We start from the raw sequence: 18905 nt of genomic DNA, 5'->3' as shown, positions 1-18905 counted from the left end.
TCTTATCCTGCTTGACCTGTCAGCTGCCTTTGACACAGTCAACCACAGGATCCTGCTATCCGCTCTCTCAGCAATGGGCATCTCAAGTAAAGCACTCCTGTGGTTCGAATCCTAACTCTTGGGGCGTTCCTACAATGTGTTGTGGCAAGGACAATTATCATCCTCCCACTGCCTCTCCACAGGGGTGCCCCAAGGATCAGTGCTAGGGCCCCTTCTCTTCTCAATTTACACCAACTCTTGGTCATTCCAGCTGAGCAATCTATCCACCATTACATCAAACTACAAATTGACTCCTCTACCATCACTCCAACCAGGGTGGTGAGAAACTTGAGTGTCATGATTGATGACCAGCTGTCCTTTTCAGACCATGTTGCTACTGTCTCTCGGTCGTGCCACTTTTCTCTATACAACATAAGGAAAATCAGGCCCTACCTCACTCAGTATGCCACCCAGCTTCTGGTACAGGCCATGGTTATCTCTCGCCTCGACTATTGCAATGCCCTCCTAGCAGGTCTTCCAGCTTGTGCGGTGAAACCCTTACAAATGGTTCAGAACGCAGCAGCGCGTCTGGTTTCTGATCAGCCCAAAAGGACTCATGTCACTCCATTACTCAGTGACCTCCACTGGCTCCCCGTGGCGTCCAGAATCAGATTCAAGTCACTAATGCTTGCATACAGAGTGACTACAGGGTTTGCACCCATCTACCTAAACTCCATAATACAAACTTATGTTCCTTCTCGGCCACTACACTCCTCCAACGAACGCCGTCTGATGTGATATGAACTATGAGCTCTTACTAGTCTTTATTGCTGCTCTTACTAGTATGTATTGTCAGTCGTAGATCTGTATTTGATGCTCTGTTGATGCTTATATGTTGTTCCTCAAATGTAAGTCGCTTTGGAAAAAGCGTCTGCCAAACGAGTAAATGTAAATGTATATAATGTGTTGTTGTCGTAATGTGTTGTTGTCTTAATGTGTTGTGTTGTCGTAATATGTTGTTGTCTTAATGTGTCGTGTTGTCTTAATGTGTTGTGTCGTCATATTGTGTTGTCGTAATGTGTTGTCATATTGTATTGTGTTGGCATATTGTGTTGTAATGTGTTGTGTTGTCGTAATCAAGGTTATAATCGTTAACAAAAGCGTACGAGATAAGAAAAGATAGATGTGAAAAAAAAATTGTCGTTAACTGAAATAAAAATAAAAACGAAGCTTTACAAAAAAACGCTAACTAAAACTGTATTGTAGCTTTTCAAAACTACCTAAAACTAACTAAAATGAAAGCGTAAATGTCCTTTGTTTTCATGTATTTATTTATTTATTTCAAAGGACCTAAATAAGCCTACATTTCAAGTGGATATGAAGCTGGTGGAACTGACATGAAGAGCTGGAGTGAAGAGCTGGTGTCGTGTGGCTGTACTGCTTTATCCGTCAAGAGAGCCCTATGTTCAAGCTTCAGATAGTTTAAAAAGGCTCTCCCTTTTAGCAAACCTACATTAAAAACTAAACTGAGATTGAAAACAAAAAGTCAAAAAAAAAAGAAAACTATAATAACCTTGGTCGAAATGTGTTGTGTTGTCATATTGTGTTGTGTAGTCTTTATGTGTTGTGTTGTGATCTATTTGCATGTGTTTCCTTAATTTGCAGTGTATTTGGCCTCTCAGTGCCACCGTATATTATCAGCTCAAGAAACACTAACATTTTGGAGATACACTGTTTTGCAATGAATGAAGTGAAAAATACACCAAACTAGTGTTTCATAACTTTATTTCACCGAAGCATGAACAAAGCAAGTGTCAATGTATCACTTACTAAGCAGCATACACATATTTTACAGAGAATAAAACACTAGACTAAAATCTTTCAGACAAAATGAAGTGGCATAAAACCAGCCAAAACAAAATGGCGCCATTTCCATGAAAAGAGTGTTTTTTCTCTTAAAACATTGCAGAATCTCCTGTTAATGTGTCGCTCTGACCGAAGACTCGTCCTTCAGCCAAACGACTGCAATAAAATCATTATGGTCCTACAGAGTGGAGCTGTGCAAAACGTTAAACGAGAGGATAACTGGCTGCTGTGGCAATGCCACAGTGGTTCTTTCGGTCTTTAGCCATGTAGATGTAGCCTTTGTCTCCCCACTTTTCACTCCAGCTGCAAGAAGACAAACAAAACAAAAATGGTAAAAGTTTAACATTTAAATAATTACATCAGACGATCTGCATTTTAAGAGCAGTTCAATTAAAAGCCAGAGACATGTCCTATTTACACTGAATGTTGAAGTTGAATAGACTGTATCTTTCAAACTGAAATTCCTACTAAACCTCAACAAAACATCGCGGACAGTGGGGACAAAGGGCTCAATTTTCCAAACAGCAAAGTTAAATGCTTTGGACTGACCTGTTCTTCAAAGACACAAAACTAAAATTACATTTAATAAATTTTTTTTTTCCTTCCCATTTTACAGATCTGTAATGTTCATGTTAAACAAGTTTCAGCTAAAATTCCAACGTAATTAGACAAAGTCACACAGCTCTTTAGTGCTCTTCTAGAGTGCTCCGTTTTCCAAACAGCAAAGTTAAATGCTTTTGACTGACCTGTTCTTCACGATCCAGTATTTCTTGCCGTCCACATCTTCTCCCTCAAAGCCGTATCCCACCACCAGCACACCGTGGTCCAGCTCCTCGCTGCTGCATTCCTTCTCGTAGTAGATTCCTAAAGTAACACCCACCAAAACAAGTTACATATAAACCATCTTAAAAACAGCTGGCAGATGAAAGCAAGAAAATGTTTCTTTGACTTGTCTCTGTTGCACAAAACCAAGAACTGACCCGACTGGTAGAACTTGAAAGTTTCATGTCCGGCATCGATGGCGACTGAAACGGGTCCCACGGCGGCCACGGCCTTCATCAGAGCGTTCTCCTTACCGCTGGGGATGTCGACGAATCCGGTGGCGTTGACAGAGTTGTAGTTGGGGTCATAGTGACACTGCCCATCCTGGAGAAAGAAGAGGAAGGTTTTCATTAAAACACTTGCCTGAAAGTTTCATGAAGAGTTTCAATGATTAATGGATTAAAACAATTAGTCCATTGATTGGCACTCTTTTTTGACAATCGATTGTTTAAAGCAGAACATTTGATTTCAGTAAACTGAAAATATTTTTGCACTGTTGATTTGACAAAAGCCATTTGACGATATCACGTTGTGCTCCAGGTTTTCAGATATTTTTCAAACAAACAATTAATCAAGAAAATAATCAACAGGTCAATCAATAATAAAACTACTGTATAACTTATAATTTATATGCTAAAATCACTGAACTCACCCTGTCTATATTTGGGAAAGGCCTTTACTTCCTTTTGTGCAAAACTCTTGCTCAGCAAAGATGTGACATGGGATACTATGACTTTATTTCAACCAGTATGATTATGTGTATAAAAATTACAGACAGACAGCTTAGCCACTTTTTTGTTTTTTGTAGGCACCAAGATAATTTTTTGAATTAGATTTTTTGACGTTTTGATTATTTTGATCGGTGGACCCTTACAAAAGTATAAAAGTAATAAAGGAACGGACACATTCGGACTTTACGTCCTCTTTAAAGGTCTCTCTTGTTTACCATGCCAGTAAATATGAGTGAATTAGACTTTGGGGCTTGTTGTTTCTGTAAAATGAACTGAATGATTGAATTGTGGAGAATCTAACCATTTGTATCATGTCCATACTGACAAAAGTTTAAACACGCATATTTCTATTCACAATCTAAGCAGCTTCGAACTAGCAAAAGCGGGTGACGCAGCGTTTTTTAAGAGGTTTTATACATCCAAAGAACTTCTATAAAAACCAGACAAGATGTCTAATTGAGACCTGCATTTATTTTTAAAAACGTGTACCCACACCAGGCCAGTAAAGGCCTAGATAGGCGGCTATTTGTGACTTAGATTTTAATTCAAGTTTTACAGTAATAGTTAATTAAATCTATGTTTCATAAACCTAAATTTAAGACCTTTAAATACTCCCTTTTTAATGCCAACAAAGTGTAATGACAAGTCTCATAGTTTGGAGGTTAAATTAGGAGAAGAGGAACAACATTCTAACTAATTAATTAAAATTTGTTCTTGACATTTTAAGACATGTCCACTTCACATTTCCCCGTCCTCCCATACGTACTGTTCCCAGGTAAGGATAAGGGTCCTCGGAGTCCAGCCCCCCATTGTCCTTGACGTACTGGAAGGCCTGGTCCATCAGACCGCCATTGCAGCCCTCGTTGCCCTCGGGTCTGGAACAGTCCACCAGGTTCTGCTCGCTCAGCGACACCTGTTTTCCTGTCTTCCTGAATTGCTGACCCTCCAGAGCTCCGGTGGCACTGAAGGCCCAGCAGGAGCCACAATGACCCTGAGAGGGAAGGGGATAAAAGTTATACAGAGTTAAACATCAACCGTACAAGTTATTTTTGCTCTTAATCACTGCTGCATATTTATCATATTTCACATTTTTGTGTCCCTTTCTGATGTCGGCCATTTTGTTGCTGTTATTCTCTTCTGCATGGCCCTGAACCGCTGAACAACGTAGAGTTGATGGTGTCAGTAACGTTTTCCGTTTTCAAATCCTGCCTCAAACTCAATTTCACATTACAACATGTTGTAATGTCACAAATAAATCTACCTCGTAAAAACATTTTACACCATCATCTTGTCGACAGACTACCAGTAGTTTTGCAGTTTCCTACGGCACCCCGTATCTTGTTATTAAAGTTATGTTGTACATCGCACTCCAGCATTTCTACACAATGTAGCCTACATATTTGCTTTACCCTGACCTGGTTTACTGTGAGCTGGTCAGACTGGTTTCAGCTTACATGTATACACAGCGTATGCCAAGGGGGTGGAGAGAACAGATAGCCTACACACTTCATCCCGTTATACAACCCTGTGTTGTAAAATGATAAATAAATCTACCTCATACCATAAAAACAATTATATTCAGAGTAGTGGGTTGTTTGTGTGCTTTACATGGTGATTTTACAATTTGAGAATCCAGAGTTAAAAATATCTTCTGTTGTACTGCCTCGATGACTTTGAACAATCCTGTCACATGAGACATAAAAGCAGTCGTTACCTGGTCCTTCACCGGAGTGACGTAGCCGTTTTCCCTCCAGTCCACAGAGTTTGGGGCTTCCAGGAAGTTGGGCTTCATGAACAGAGATCCCTTGATCTTCCTCTCTGATTTGTACGTGTAGCCGTTCATGACCTGCCTGAACTCCTCGTTAGTCTGTGGAAAGACAAAGGTTAAGTGAGTAAACGACAGTAAAACCTGAATTAGGCTACAATAAGACCTGAGGAGAAAAGGCAACAAGCAGCTGTGGTTTGTCATTGTGTGTCTTTAGCAGCAGACTTTGATGGATGCAGTTCATCTAAACCTGATTTACACTAAGCAAAAAAATTTTAAGTAAATGTCACTGCAGTTCTCTCAAATTTCCCCCCGGTTTTATTATCATTGTACGTCCCACACCAGATTGAATCAGTTGTTCTCATGTTTTTCCTTTATTCCTCGATTTGTGTTGGACAAGTGCTTTCTGAATATTTATAATTTATCCTTTATTAGAGGGTACACATTCACGATTCAAACATTAGTTTACTCTTGTTGTTGTACTGTTTAATTTGCTGTTACCAAATCAATTTTTATAAAGTCTGTGCGTTGACACCGGGGTCTTACCATGTCTCCGAAGTGGTTCATGCCCAGGCGGTAGGTGTGTTTGCCCAGGGAGTGCTCCAGGTTGTGCAGTTCGATCTTCTTCAGGTTCTTCTCCCACACCATTCTCCTCCAGCCCTCCTCCTTCTACAAATAAACAACCACCATTCAGACCTTTCCCTGATACCTGGCAGGCTAGAAAAGCGTGCAGGAAAGAAAAGAAAGAAACAACACTTCACCTCATGATATTTCTTTGTGTGCCAGCTCTTCCACAGGTCCCAGTGTTGATCCAGCTGTCGGTCCAGGCTGGGGGCTGAGAGGGCTGCACTCAGACACACAACAAACACAGCTAGAGGCAGCATCCTGGCTTCCTACTGGAAAACAACAACAAGACAACAAAACAAGTTAGGACTCACTGCTGGACGCCTGAAGCTCTGCCGAGACTCCAGTAAAAGGACATAATGTAGGACTTACTGTATATTCCTTTCTGTTGAAGACGAAGGAGAAAATAACTCACTACCACCAAGAAACACAAGTTTATAAAGGCCCGGCCGGCAGCAGAATAACGTCCCACCGAGCTCTCTGATTGGTCCACTCTTTGTTTATTACTCCGATGCCCCGCCCCGACATATGATGTCATCATGGAAGCACGTGATTCCCCCTCTGGAATGGGCATTGTGTTTTTTGCAGGATTGTTGCAGATAAAACTGTGAGAAAGATATTCATAGTGATTTACAAAGCTGCTGATTAAAGACTTTTTACTGATCAATCAGCCTTCAGATTAGCTGACTGATGAAAAAACCCACTTACATAACATATAAAGTATAACATAATCACGATCCATAGAATCTCAACAATTGAGCCAAGATGGCCTTATCTTTCAGTTGAACATCATTTCAGACTAAATTTGTTTCTCACTCTGGGAAAGTTGGAAAAACAGTGCACTTTCTCAAAACGACATATCTCTGAACTATCTTTTACCAAATCACACACATTTAAGCTATGTGATGTCCTTTAAATAATAAGTAATGTAATTTCTTCTTGCATTCACTGAGCCTGGGGAGGCCCACCTCTCACTTTGAAAACCCCTGCTCTAGACAGTCCTACCTGATATTTATTGTATTTTGTTTATCTTTTCCTTACATACACCGACTAGACCACAGTAGGCTACACCTACATCAGGAAGTAGGAAGCTCTGGAGTTAGATAGTCAACCTCTCTTTATCCTCATTGAGCTCAGGTGGAGTTTTAGACTGCAGAACTTTAACATTAAGGTTAAGCTGCAAAATGTTTCTGAAAAATACTCTAAATCAGTCCAAAGGGTGATTTTTGTGTGTCCATGATCAGCGACCCATTGTCTGATACTTGACCTGAGTAACCACTTTGTTTGATTGTGCCTCAGACAAAGCTGTGGTTTTGAAGGCTGTCAATGCAATTAAAGTGATTGTAATCAAGTTTAGCATTAAATAAGAGTGCAAAGGAAACCACATGGGAGAATATTTGTTTCTGGTTTAGATGAGGAGATAACAGTAGAATTGCCAAAGCATGTCCCATTTTCAAATGTAGAAACTACATTTTGTCAAATGTCCAAATATGTAAAGAAAGAAGAAGAAAATTGGTCATTTGGTTCATAAAAGTGATCACTATAAATTATATATAAGAGAGGTATTATTCTATCAGTGATGGCCAGTGTTTTCATCGTCAAAGCTGTGGGAGGACGTGAATATGCATCACTGCAGGACTTTCAGTAACTGCTGGGACAAAGTCTGAGTTGATGAATGTTGTTGGTCATGTGATTGATAAGACTGTGAAACTGTGAACAGACAGAGTTGTTTATGCATTTAGATAAAAAAAAAAAAAACTACTGTTTTTGGAGTTCCTAATGCTTTTCATTTAATCAGTGGTGGAAAGTAACCAAGTATATATTTATGAGGTATTTTACTACACTTGGATATTTGAGGCTACTTTATATAATATAATAATAATAATAATCTTTATTTGTAGAGCACTTTTCAAAAACAAGTTACAAAGTGCTTTAACAAGTGTAAAGACAATAATACCCAAGAGACAATAATACAAAAACAATACAAGATAAAAGCATGAAAACATTGAAAAGACTAAAATATACGTTTAAGATAAATATAAAATTAGTAAAATAGAATAAAATAAAAGGGATAAAATAAAGTCAAATAAGATCGGGAAAGGCTCTCCTATAAAAGTATGTTTTAAGAAGGGACTTAAAAGAGTTCACTGACTCAGCCGACCTGATTTCCTCAGGCAGGCTGTTCCAGAGCCTCGGGGCCCTGACAGCAAACGCTCTGTCCCCTTTAGTTTTCAGTCGAGACTCTGGAACAGACAACAGACCTCTGCCCGAGGATCTCAAGGTACGTGCTGGTGTGTATGGGACTAAAAGGTCAGAAATATAACAAGGCGAGAGGCCATGAAGAGCTTTAAAAGTGATCAATAGAATTTTAATGTCAATTCTAAAACATACTGGGAGCCAGTGTAATGAAGCTAAAATAGGAGTAATGTGGTCATATTTCTTTATACTCCTACTCCACTATGGCTCTTGGTCTTAGTCTTGATCTAAGTTCTTTTTACTGGACTATATCTATCTGACAGCTTAAGTTACTTTTCAGGTTGATGAGCAACAAATACAATTGTGTGCATTTTAAATAGATTCAATGTATAGTCAATGTATTGTAGTGTAGTACATGCTAACGTGTCAGTCATAATCATACATTAAAGCTGCAAGAAGGAATTCTTTTCAAACTATCTTTATTCCATATTTTCTAAAACTGTCACAATATCCTGACAGTTGTACATGAGACAGATAATTCATGCTGAGCAGGAGTGGGATGAAGGCAAGAGTCAGACCGGGAATCTTGTATAGTTTTATCTACTATCTGGCGGTGTGGTGGAGTTGATGCCCAGTATATAAAGCAGAGGAGGCTGATGATGATGATTAACAGCTGTTGCCACACTCCTCCACAACTGAGTGACACCACTCCTCCAGGGCTAATTTAACTGTGAGAAGCTCTGTGGGAGAAGAAGATACATGGAGGGCATCCAGGTGGAGGTGACAGCCATGAGGGGAGCAGCAAGGCAACTGTTGTTTAATGATCCTCGAATGGAAACTGGGATAACCCAGGACGCACTGCTACAACTTATGGTTGATGGGTGCTGACTATTATGTAACTGCCATTACCATGGCAAGATCCATCTGCACCTCACCAGGTACAATGATATAACCAAAAACTAAAATTTTGGGAACATAAAAATCCCATTTCTCTGCTGTCACAAACAACTTGTTCTCTAGGAGACGTTGGAGAACCTGGTGCACACGCTGCTTGCAGGGAGGGTCTTGGAAAAAATCAAGATGTCATAGGTAAATTTACAAGAGCCTGGAGCACTGCGGGGGCAATAGTTAATCCACAGGGCATACTCGTACTCGTACTCATAGTGTCCTAGGGGGCTGTTAAAGGTGGTCTTCCATTAATCTAAACAAAAAAAACAAACAACATAATTCCTGGATGTACTTCTCCAAGGCCTTCTGTTCCGGTCGAGAGAGGTTGTAGTGCTGGCTGTTAGGGAGGGGAGCCCCCGAGTGGAGGTCAACTACACAATTATACGGACAATAATGTGGCAGGAACTTGGCTTGAGATCATGAAAGTCCTCCAGAAGAGACGTGGATGCTCTGGTTGCAAGCTGTAACTAGGGCAGAATGCGAACAATTAAAAGGACAAAATGTGCCCCAGTACATGATTTTACCTGCGGTCCAGTTCATTTGAGGAATGTGTGTCTTACCCAGGGGATTCCTGGTACCAGAAGGGAAGTCTGATACTCTCTTGATGGTTACCAGGAGGGTGACGGGGCCATGAGCTTCCTGAGTCAACAGCTATTCCGTAGCCTTTCAGTTCCTTCAGAGCCTTTGCTTCCAGGTGAATGTCAAGAGACTCCATCGCGATTTTTGCCCGGCGACATTCCAATCTAAAAACCAGAGGTGTGGACTCCCGTCACAAAAATTATGACTTTAGACTCGACTTGACAAAATCAAAGAAGGCTTGCAACTTTGACTTCAAATGACTCGTGACTTCACTTGGACTTGAGCCTTTTGACTCGAGCTGACTTGACACCTCATGCCCAAATATATATTATAATATAAAAAATTCGCAGCGCATCAACATGCCATTAATTACATTTTAATCTCAATTAAGACTTTGGCTACCACCCAGGGTGCAAACTGGGGGCATGATCCATGCACTTTTGCCGCTGGGGGCTGCACAACTTTCTAAATTATTCTATCTCACTGAGAAAAGAAAAGTCAGGTCGAAACAGTGTAGAGAGATGCCGCAGCTGTTGCGTGAAGCTGCTTCCACCAATTACAAAAACAAGTTAATTAAGATAAAATGATAGTTGCGCCGTTTTGTTTCATAAATCCAGCGGACCCCTTTCCTTTAGAGTTGAGGCTTTCTTCCCTCCGTAAAAGCCCAAACTCCCTGATGTTTAATTCAGCTGGAGCCAACATGACTGGGGGTTATAACTGCTATAACTTCCTATTCAACAACTTAACCTACGGCATTTTACACTATATAAAGATAAGATAAAGAGTTAAAGATAAGCTGGTATAGTTAATGGGTGAATAGGCTAGATATTATTTATTCTAAACCAGGTGCGTTCAATGTTGCTTTACCTGATCGGTGCTTAAATATCCACTGTGTCTGCGTCTTCTAACGTCAAACCGATTTATTTATTTTAAGTCACTGCATCTCCCGACAAAAACCACGGTTGGATTTCAGCGTTCTGTAACGTAACTTCGTCACCTGCGACCTGCTCTGCTCCCCTACGTGTACACACACACACACACACACGCACATGCGCACACACACACACACACACAGAGCCCCCTCGGTGGCCCATCAGTCCCCTGAAGCAGTGTTGTATTACTATTTCTTATTTCATGGGCGATTTGGGATTTTGGAGTAGGCCTAATGCATATAACAAAATTACAATTACAAGTTCTATAGATTAATGTTTCCTTAGTCAATGAGGAATCTGTTTAATAAATATGATCTTTATTTCGACCAAAATACTTAGCAGCCCTGCACGAACATTTAATTTAATTCATTCAAATATAGAACATTTGTTGTTTGAAACTGCGCCTCTGCATTCTTTATGTACAATCTAATGCTTCATTCAATACATATTTTTATTTTTAACTTGAAAAAACTAAATTTGGTTAAGAGCGCAGTATGACTTGTTTAGGACTAGAAACTAAACGTTTAGGACTTGGGACTTGTTAGTCTTCACTTGAGACTTGACTCGGACTTGCCCGTCATGATCGGTCTGGACTTGGGACTAAACTTGGGACTTGAGTGCTAAGACTTGAGACTTACTTGTGACTTGTAAAACGATGACTTGGTCCCAGCTCTGCTAAAAACTCTCCTCCCACAGCTGGGGTCCTGAAATCTACAGCCAACTCTGCATCTCCTCCTGAGAAAAGGACACACAGGGCAGACTGACTCTCCCGTCCAGCAGATCCCCAGGCTCCGACAGCTCCAGTCATGGAGTTAGGCTTTGCAAGTCCAAGATCGCCATCATACTGTTCTGGGACAGGAACAGAAGACTTGGTACCGGGTGAGCAGCAATGGGGACCAAAGGCTGCGGGGGATCAGGAGACGTAGTGGACAACTGCGTAAGTTGAACAGTATGAGGGAAGTTGGTTGGTTTGTTAAGTGACCAGTCTGCTTGAATCTTCTCTGTGAGGGCTTTGAAAACACTGATTGGAGACAGCTTTTTGAATGTAGGAAATATCAAGTTGTACTTTTTATGTGGGGCCGGACAATTTCTAGTTGATATTAGAGCCTCATAGGACTGCTCATCATGTCATGGAACACACAATGAATCCATTTTTACCTGTAAAGGTCTGTCACATGATGAGTTGATGCGAACTAGTTGAGTTTCATTCTTGTCAGTATACATATAAGGAAGTTTGTTGGCAACAAAACAAGTCTTACTTGTTATTACCATATACATTTCCATAGTACTGTAAATATTCACGGCCCTTTAATGAACTGTAACATTTAAATTTTAGTTAATATTTTCATATGTTTTTAAAGGTCTGTCTCAAAACAAGGCTTTACTACCTTTTTATCTCCTGCATCACGCCGCTAACCTGGTAAATGTTAACATATAAACAGGGTAACACATAAACACATGATAACCTTCCTGGATGTGTCTAGATGGTAACTCTGTGAATGTGACGAACACAGGACTTTCACCCAGGAGACCTGGGTTTGTGTGAAACCAAAAGTCAGTGCTGAGGCTTTCACGTGTGGTTTGGTTGGGTTTGGCAACAGAACCACTTGGTCAAGTTTAGGAAAAGAAGATCATAGTTTGTCAGTTAGCTTAGCTTAGCACAAAGACTGGAAACGGGGGAAACAGCTAGCCTGGCTTTGTTGAAAGATAAAAAATCCACCTTCAGCTCTAATTAACACATTCTATCTCATTTGTTTAATCAATCCAAAGTATTATTGATGGTTGTGTGTCAAACATTGTCATTCTCAAGACCAGTTGCCAAGAAACAGCATTGTCTCCTGGAAGTTACTGGTCCAAATCAAGAAATAATGTAGAAAATGAGAGGTAGTGTGGGAGAAACTGAGTTGGGAAGTATGGAGAGTAAATGCTTTGTACTTAAGGGAAGAGAAGAAAAAAATAAATTAAAATAAAAAAAGGGAAAAAAGGGGGGTTAATGAGAGGAAGAACAAGAAAAAAGTAAATAAATAAATTAAGCAAAAAATATTATTAATAATTACATTAAAAATAGAAATAATGAAATAAAACATCTCTTCCTGCCTCCCTTCTCCTCCTCCCCCTCCTCCCCCTGAGTTTGTTTGAGGGGGTTATTGGCCCCCTTCAGTCGCCCCCAGGCCCTAGGGAGGGCATCACCCACTGTTTGTCCTGCACCTGGAACAACCCCCAGACCCAGTCGGAGTGGATCTGTTCCTGTGCTGAACGTTTATTTATTCAATCTTATTATTATCATGCCTTTACGGAGTTCTTGTGACTCAGTCTTTGTGCTACGTGTCAAACCAGCATGTGAGATAAACAGAGTACAACGCTCTGAAGAACACAGCTGCACATGAAATATTTTTTAGCAACTCTAGTTACTACATTTTAAGATATACCATGGTCAAGGAATTATTTTATGATCAGTTCTATTTATCTGTATCAGCTGAAAATATTATGCAGTGACACTGACCCCTAAATTTGTTAATGAGGGATTTTAGGGACACGATACAAAAACTCTTCATCAATGTCCTCTGATATAGCTTCAATCAATAGAGGTGACTGATGACTTTATGTTAAGCACCTTTCAGATATCAAAACAATGCTTTGCCATGTAACAATGCAGGGTTATTCAATTGTCTTGCATCATTATGTCATTACTTTTTTCTAATAAATTAAATGTTTGTTTTGATGTTTTTAGGAAAAACAATAAAATGGCTTCACTTTGCGCAGTACTTTATGTTCATCACTGCTGCTCATTAAAAACATGTATCCTTAATTGTTTTCATTTTGAATTTTTCCGGAAGAACTGAAATGTTGCTTTATAGAACATTTATGAAAATCTAACTACCTGAAGGTAAAGCTGTTATCAGCTCATAAATTTTACATTTGAGATACATGGTTTTCACAGGACAGCAACAATCCCTAGTGCAGTAGAAAAATACTCCAAACAGTAAACTAGTGTTTCACAACTTTAATTTATCACAGTAAAAGTAGAAAAACAATCATTTACAATGATGAAGCAAGTGTCAACATATCACCCAGCAGCATACACATATTTACAGAGAATAAAACACTCGACTAAAATCTTTCAGACAAAATAAAGTGGCATAAAACCAGCCAAAACAAAATGGCGCCATTTTCATAAAAACAGGGTTTCTTCACAGAATCTCCTGTTAATGTGTCGCTCTGACCGAAGACTCGTCCTCCAGCCAAACGATTGCAATAAAATCATTATGGTCCTATAAAGTGGAGCTGTGCAAAACGTTAAACGAGAGGATAACTGGCTGCTGTGGCAATGCCACAGTGGTTCTTTCGGTCTTTAGCCATGTAGATGTAGCCTTTGTCTCCCCACTTTTCACTCCAGCTGCAAGAAGACAAACAAAACAAAAAGAGAAAGAAGTTTAACATTTATATAATTACATCAGAGTATCTGCAGTTTTAGAACAGTTCAATTAAAAGCCAAACTAGCTTCAAAGACACAAAATTACAACTAATAAATTTTTTTTTTTCCTTTCCATTTTACAGATCTGTAATGTTCATGTTAAACAAGTTTCAGCTAAAATTCCAACGTAATTAGACAAAGTCACACTGCTCTTTAGTGCTCTTCTAGAGTGCTCCGTTTTCCAAACAGCAAAGTTAAATGCTTTTGACTGACCTGTTCTTCACGATCCAGTATCTTTTGCCTTCCACATCTTCTCCCTCAAAGCCGTATCCCACCACCAGCACACCGTGGTCCAGCTCCTCACTGCTGCATTCCTGCTCGTAGTAGATTCCTAAAGTAACATCAACCAATAAAGGTTACATATAAGCAATCTTAGCTGGCAGATGAAAGCAAGAAAATGTTTCTTTGACTTTGTCTCTGTTGCACAAAACCAAGAACTGACCCGACTGGTAGAACTGGAAAGATTCATGCCCGGCATCGATGGCGACTGAAACGGGTCCCACGGCGGCCACGGCCTCCATCAGAGCGTTCTCCGAACCGCTGGGGATGTCGACGAATCCGGTGGCGTTGACAGAGTTGTAGTTGGGGTCATAGTGACACTGCCCATCCTGGAGAAAGAAGAGGAAGGTTTTCATTAAAACACTTGCCTGAAAGTTTCATGAAGAGTTTCAATGATTAATGGATTAAAACAATTAGTCCATTGATTGGCACTCTTGACAATCGATTGTTTAAAGCAGAACATTTGATTTCAGTAAACTGAATATATTTTTGCACTGTTGATTTGACAAAAGCCATTTGACAATATCACGTTGTGCTCCAGGTTTTCAGATATTTTTCAAACAAACAATCAAGAAAATAGGAAAAAAAGAAGAAAAAGTTTTTCTACCAAGACATTGTGTACATAACTTGTTTTCAGTAGAACTTGATTTTATAGCAATTTTAAGTCCACTTCACATTTCCCCGTCCTCCCATACGTACTGTTCCCAGGTAAGGATAAGCGTCCTCGGAGTCCAGCCCCCCATTGTCCTTGACGTACTGGAAGGCCTGGTCCATCAGACCGCCATTGCAGCCCTCGTTGCCCTCGGGTCTGGAACAGTCCACCAGGTTCTGCTCGCTCAGCGACACCGGTTTTCCTGTCTTCCTGAATTGCTGACCCTCCAGAGCTCCGGTGGCACTGAAGGCCCAGCAGGAGCCACAATGACCCTGAGAGGGAAGGGGATAAAAGTTATACAGAGTTAAACATCAACCGTACAAGTTATTTTTGCTCTTAATCACTGCTGCATATTTATCATATTTCACATTCTTGTGTCCCTTTCTGATGTCGGCCATTTTGTTGCTGTTATTCTCTTCTGCATGGCCCTGAACCGCTGAACAACGTAGAGTTGATGGTGTCAGTAACGTTTTCCGTATCAGTATCTTCTTATTGCAGTTTATCTCCCTGACATCAGATAGCACTTTGCTTCCATAAATACAGTTATATAGAACGCTGTGCTCCAGCACTTTGAACCAATGTGGTGTTTCTGTTTGCGAGAGCCGATACACACTTCACCCTTATACAACCCTGTGTTGTAAAATGATAAATAAAGCTACCTTATACAATAAAAACAATTATATTCAGAGTAGTGGGTTGTTTGTGTGCTTTACATGGTGATTTTACAATTTGAGAATCCAGAGTTAAAAATATCTTCTGTTGTACTGCCTCGATGACTTTGAACAATCCTGTCACATGAGACATAAAAGCAGTTGTTACCTGGTCCTTCACCGGAGTGACGTAGCCGTTTTCCCTCCAGTCCACAGAGTTTGGGGCTTCCAGGAAGTTGGGCTTCATGAACAGAGATCCCTTGATCTTCCTCTCTGATTTGTACGTGTAGCCGTTCATGACCTGCCTGAACTCCTCGTTAGTCTGTGGAAAGACAAAGGTTAAGTGAGTAAACGACAGTAAAACCTGAATTAGGCTACAATAAGACCTGAGGAGAAAAGGCAACAAGCAGCTGTGGTTTGTGATTGTGTGTCTTTAGCAGCAGACTTTAATGGATGTAGTTCATCTAAACCTGATTTACAAATTCAGCGCTAAAGCAGATTATTCTTTAGTAAATGTCATTGCGGCTCTCTCAAATTTTACAGTTATTTAAGGGCTGCACGATTTGGAGAAAATGTCATACTGCGATTATTGTGGACAATATTTTCAGAATTTGCGGTTGTGATATAGGCTAAGGGAATAAATGGTACTTTGAGTCCACTAAGGAAAATGCACAAAAATACTGACATTTTGAAATGTATTTCTCATTTTAAACAAAGTTAAAGGAACACAAGAATAAATATACAGTTTTTTTGTCACCAGTCTAAAAATACTGAGTTAGCCACATTGTAAACAGCATTGTCCTGCCCCATCCAGACTGTGATTGGTCGGCTGACGAAAAGCGGCACTGACAAGTATATTGCTTTATGAAAAGTTAAACATGTAGAACAACAAAAGGCACAGATACAGCTAACGTTTAATGGCCAGCCAGCCAAACCCAAACCTTCCTTTTCTTACCGCGTCCCTGCCTTCATCTCTGTCTCTGTGGCAGAGCGACAGGTGGTGGCCAGTCAGACTGTGCACACAGCGACGAGGGTGTCACACAGAGCACACTTCTTACATTTAATCCATAGACTGTATATAAAGATGTAATCGCACAGGATGCGACAGCGATTAGATCAATCGCGCAGCCCTAGTTTTTATCATGTGCCACTTCAAAGCTATGTAACAGTGCCATTTAAAGTTTCCCCCGACTTTATTATCATTGTACGTCCCACACCAGATTGAATCTGTTGTTCTCATGTTTTTCCTTTATTCCTCGATTTGTGTTGGACAAGTGCTTTCTGCATAGCCTATTTATCATTTATCCTCAATTCGAGGGTACACGTTCACGATTCAAACCTTAGTCTTGTTGTTGTATTGTCTACTTTGCCACTTATCAAATCCATTTCCCCCGGATATGTGTTTCCAGGTGAGATATAGCCTAGGTCTGTGCGTTGACACCGGGGTCTTACCATGTCTCCAAAGTGGTTCATGCCCAGGCGGTAGGTGTGTTTGCCCAGGGAGTGCTCCAGGTTGTGCAGCTCGATCTTCTTCAGGTTCTTCTCCCACACCATTCTCCTCCAGCCCTCCTCCTTCTACAAATAAACAACCACCATTCAGACCTTTCCCTGATACCTGGCAGGCTAGAAAAGAAAGAAACAACACTTCACCTCATGATATTTCTTTGTGTGCCAGCTCTTCCACAGGTCCCAGTGTTGATCCAGCTGTCGGTCCAGGCTGGGGGCTGAGAGGGCTGCACTCAGACACACAACAAACACAGCTAGAGGCAGCATCCTGGCTTCCTACTGGAAAACAACAACAAGACAGCAAAACAAGTTAGGACTCACTGCTGGACGCCTGAAGCTCTGCCGAGACTCCAGTAAAAGGACATAATGTAGGACTTACTGTATATTCCTTTCTGTTGAAGACGAAGGAGAAAATAACTCACTACCACCAAGAAACACTAGTTTATAAAGGCCCGGCCGGCAGCAGAATAACGTCCCACCGAGCTCTCTGATTGGTCCACTCATTGTTTATTACTCCGATGCCCCGCCCCGACGTATGATGTCATCATGGAAGCACGTGATTCCCCCTCTGGAATGGGCATTGTGTTTTTTGCAGGATTGTTGCAGATAAAACTGTGAGAAAGATATTCATAGTGATTTACAAAGCTGCTGATTAAAGACTTTTTACTGATCAATCAGCCTTCAGATTAGCTGACTGATGAAAAAACCCACTTACATAACATATAAAGTATAACATAATCACGATCCATAGAATCTCAACAATTGAGCCAAGATGGCCTTATCTTTCAGTTGAACATCATTTCAGACTAAATTTGTTTCTCACTCTGGGAAAGTTGGAAAAACAGTGCACTTTCTCAAAATGACATATCTCTGAACTATCTTTTACCAAATCACACACATTTAAGCTATGTGATGTCCTTTAAATAATAAGTAATGTAATTTCTTCACTTGCATTCACTGAGCCTGGGGAGGCCCACCTCTCACTTTGAAAACCCCTGCTCTAGACAGTCCTACCTGATATTTATTGTATTTTGTTTATCTTTTCCTTACATACACCGACTAGACCACAGTAGGCTACACCTACATCAGGAAGTAAGAAGCTCTGGAGTTAGATAGTCAACCTCTCTTTATCCTCATTGAGCTCAGGTGGAGTTTTAGACTGCAGAACTTTAACATTAAGGTTAAGCTGCAAAATGTTTCTGAAAAATACTCTAAATCAGTCCAAAGGGTGATTTTTGTGTGTCTATGATCAGCAACCCATTGTCTGATACTTGACCTGAGTAACCACTTTGTTTGATTGTGCCTCAGACAAAGCTGTGGTTTTGAAGGCTGTCAATGAAATTAAAGTGATTGTAATCAAGTTTAGCATTAAATAAGAGTGCAAAGGAAACCACATGGGAGAATATTTGTTTCTGGTTTAGATGAGGAGATAACAGTAGAGTTGCCAAAGCATGTCCCATTTTCAAATGTAGAAACTACATTTTGTCAAATGTCCAAATATGTAAAGAAAGAAGAAGAAAATTGGTCTTTTGGTTCATAAAAGTGATCACTATAAATTATATATAAGAGAGGTATTATTCTATCAGTGATGGCCAGTGTTTTCATCGTTAAAGCTGTGGGAGGACGTGAATATGCATCACAGCAGGACTTTCAGTAACTGCAGGGACAAAGTCTGAGTTGATGAATGTTGTTGGTCATGTGGTTGATAAGACTGTGAAACTGTGAACAGGCAGAGTTGTTTATGCATTTAGATAAAAAAAAAACTACTGTTTTTGGAGTTCCTAATGCTTTTCATTTAATCAGTGGTGGAAAGTAACCAAGTACATTTACTGAATTTATGAGGTACTTTACTACACTTGGATATTTGAGGCTACTTTATACTCCTACTCCACTATGGCTCT

At 40.2% G+C, this 18905-nt stretch overlaps 2 protein-coding genes and 1 long non-coding RNA gene across 3 annotated transcripts; all 3 read right to left on the bottom strand.

The window, feature by feature from the left end:
* Positions 1-1991: 1991 nt before the first annotated feature.
* Positions 1992-6318, bottom strand: LOC119892268 (procathepsin L-like). Its single transcript, XM_038704450.1, has 8 exons — positions 6160-6318; positions 5925-6059; positions 5710-5832; positions 5113-5265; positions 4165-4389; positions 2826-2991; positions 2592-2709; positions 1992-2148 (listed from the first exon to the last, which is right to left on the bottom strand). The coding sequence occupies exons 2-8, from the start codon at positions 6045-6047 to the stop codon at positions 2049-2051; spliced, it is 1008 nt and encodes a 335-aa protein (XP_038560378.1). The 5' UTR covers positions 6048-6059; positions 6160-6318; the 3' UTR covers positions 1992-2048.
* Positions 6319-8445: 2127 nt separating this feature from the next.
* LOC119892269 lies at positions 8446-10548 on the bottom strand. Its single transcript, XR_005442528.1, has 3 exons — positions 10378-10548; positions 9492-9674; positions 8446-9398 (listed from the first exon to the last, which is right to left on the bottom strand). It is a non-coding gene; the product is annotated as an uncharacterized LOC119892269 (long non-coding RNA).
* Positions 10549-13433: 2885 nt separating this feature from the next.
* LOC119892267 (procathepsin L-like) lies at positions 13434-17540 on the bottom strand. Its single transcript, XM_038704449.1, has 8 exons — positions 17384-17540; positions 17149-17283; positions 16951-17073; positions 15668-15820; positions 14896-15120; positions 14360-14525; positions 14131-14248; positions 13434-13839 (listed from the first exon to the last, which is right to left on the bottom strand). Exons 2-8 carry the CDS (start codon positions 17269-17271, stop codon positions 13740-13742), a joined length of 1008 nt encoding a protein of 335 aa, XP_038560377.1. The 5' UTR covers positions 17272-17283; positions 17384-17540; the 3' UTR covers positions 13434-13739.
* Positions 17541-18905: the final 1365 nt, after the last annotated feature.

Source organism: Micropterus salmoides, unplaced genomic scaffold (genome assembly GCF_014851395.1).
Source record: "Micropterus salmoides isolate LMB-PRFRI ecotype aquatic unplaced genomic scaffold, ASM1485139v1 Ms_hic_scaffold_7, whole genome shotgun sequence".
Taxonomy (NCBI): domain Eukaryota; kingdom Metazoa; phylum Chordata; class Actinopteri; order Centrarchiformes; family Centrarchidae; genus Micropterus; species Micropterus salmoides.
Note: the sequence above shows the minus strand (reverse complement) of the source record. Positions and strands in the feature narration are given on the sequence as shown.